The sequence below is a fragment of the Histoplasma capsulatum genome, genomic scaffold, assembly GCF_000149585.1.
Source record: "Histoplasma capsulatum NAm1 scaffold_51 genomic scaffold, whole genome shotgun sequence".
Classification (NCBI taxonomy): domain Eukaryota; kingdom Fungi; phylum Ascomycota; class Eurotiomycetes; order Onygenales; family Ajellomycetaceae; genus Histoplasma; species Histoplasma mississippiense.
Window position 1 is genome coordinate 2274 of NW_001813936.1, and position 1796 is coordinate 4069.

The window sequence follows — 1796 nt, forward strand, 5'->3', positions numbered from 1 at the left end:
TGCATGCCGCTAGAAATAGTGGGATATGTGAGCTATACGCTGACGATGACCAGGTGGTGCGAGATCGAACCAAGGGGAATTGCACTTACTGCGGAGTGTTCAGACGACAGCGCTTGACCGGGGGTGCTGCCAAGTTAGGCATTGGACATGTTGTCACTGGACATAACGCGGACGATGTTGCCGAGACGATTGTGATGAATCTATTACGAGGTGATCTTCCTCGACTAGCGCGTTCGACGAATATTGTGACAGAGTCGTCGGCAAGTGATATCAAACGGAGCAAACCGCTCAAATATGCGTATGAGAAGGAAATAGTCCTGTATGCCCACTATCAGAAATTGTGTTATTTTAGTACTGAATGCATCTATTCACCGGAGGCTTTTCGAGGGAGTGCGAGGACACTGATAAAGGATCTCGAGAAAGTGCGCCCGAGCTCTATATTGGATATAGTCAGGAGCGGGGAAGACATGGCGAGTTTGGTACCTCTGGAAATAAGTAGGTCTAGCAAATTGCTCACCCGTACATTTGCCGTGACCATGGGGGGAGGGACAGAGCGCTATGCCGCTGGCGGGTGCGGTAGCCAACGGGGAGGGATAAATGTTGGAGAAATGGCAGAGATGGAAAAAGAAGTGGCGGGAAATCAGATTGCCAATGTTGATGAAACGGAGATTTTGCCGTATAGGAAGCTTCAAGGCACTACAGGTTCGGGTCAACCGTGGATGAAACTTCAAACGATGCGCCAATGCGAGAGATGTGGTTATATGGCCAGTCAGAGGATCTGCAAAGCTTGCATGTTGCTTGAGGGACTGAACAAGAACCGTCCGAAAACCACGATTGAAATGGCTGCTGACATAGATGAGGAAGAAAGCAGTTTGACACTTATGAGGCAGATGGATGGTGTTCAATTAGCGAATGGAAAGTAGCACAGGTTTTCATTTTTCAAGCCTTGAATACATTGCATTAAGTCATTTCTAATCAGCCATTGTAACGGGCGTACTACTGATTAATGGACTAAGCATTATCCTGCTTATAGATTAAGAAGGAAAAAGGAAAAGAAACCAGAAGAAAAGATTGTGTGAAGGGGATTCTGTAAGCAGTGGCTCAAGGGTCTCGTTGCTTATCTAGAGGAGGTTCTTAGGACTCTACGAGGATCAAGCTATGTAAGGTAACACAGCGTTATATCAGAAGATATTCAGATAGAAGGATCAAATATTGAGGCAGTAGAATGTATGAGTCAGATTATATCAGAATGATTCACCAGCTCTCGGAAGGTGAAGCCTGCTGCTGGCTATTAAACAGAGCGAAGCGAAGTCTTTAAGCATCATACAAAGCTCCGGGGCCCTGTTCAATATCCAATCAATCGCTGTGAAAATAAACTTCACCATTCAGTTACCCATTTGTCAATCGATACCAGCTTATTAGCTGACTATCTGCCTGCCTAACCTTCTTGAATAAATGACATCCGATAATGATATCTATCGATGATATCTAGCAATGATATATAACCATGATGATATATACCGATAATAACTGCGATGATATATACCGATGATGATATCTGTGATGACATTGTTGAATGGCAATATAATAAATGTTACAAGCCGCAATCGCTTGCTTGTACTCACTTAGTCAGCTTGAAAATGTGCTGTTTGATCCCTCAAACAAATGTAATGAGATATATAACAGCTGCATATAATTTTTATAAATAAATTCCATGTAATCTACAGCTATTAATAGAGAATAATTATATAGAGAATAATTATATAGAGAATAATTATATAGATAAAAAAGATGAA

General features: G+C 42.4%; 1 protein-coding gene across 1 annotated transcript; it reads left to right on the forward strand.

Moving 5' to 3' along the window:
- Positions 1-3: 3 nt before the first annotated feature.
- Positions 4-923, forward strand: HCAG_09200 (conserved hypothetical protein; the record flags this gene model as incomplete). Its single annotated transcript, XM_001535842.1, has 2 exons — positions 4-27; positions 54-923. The coding sequence occupies 2 exons, from the start codon at positions 4-6 to the stop codon at positions 921-923; spliced, it is 894 nt and encodes a 297-aa protein (XP_001535892.1).
- Between the last annotated feature and the right edge of the window lie 873 nt (positions 924-1796).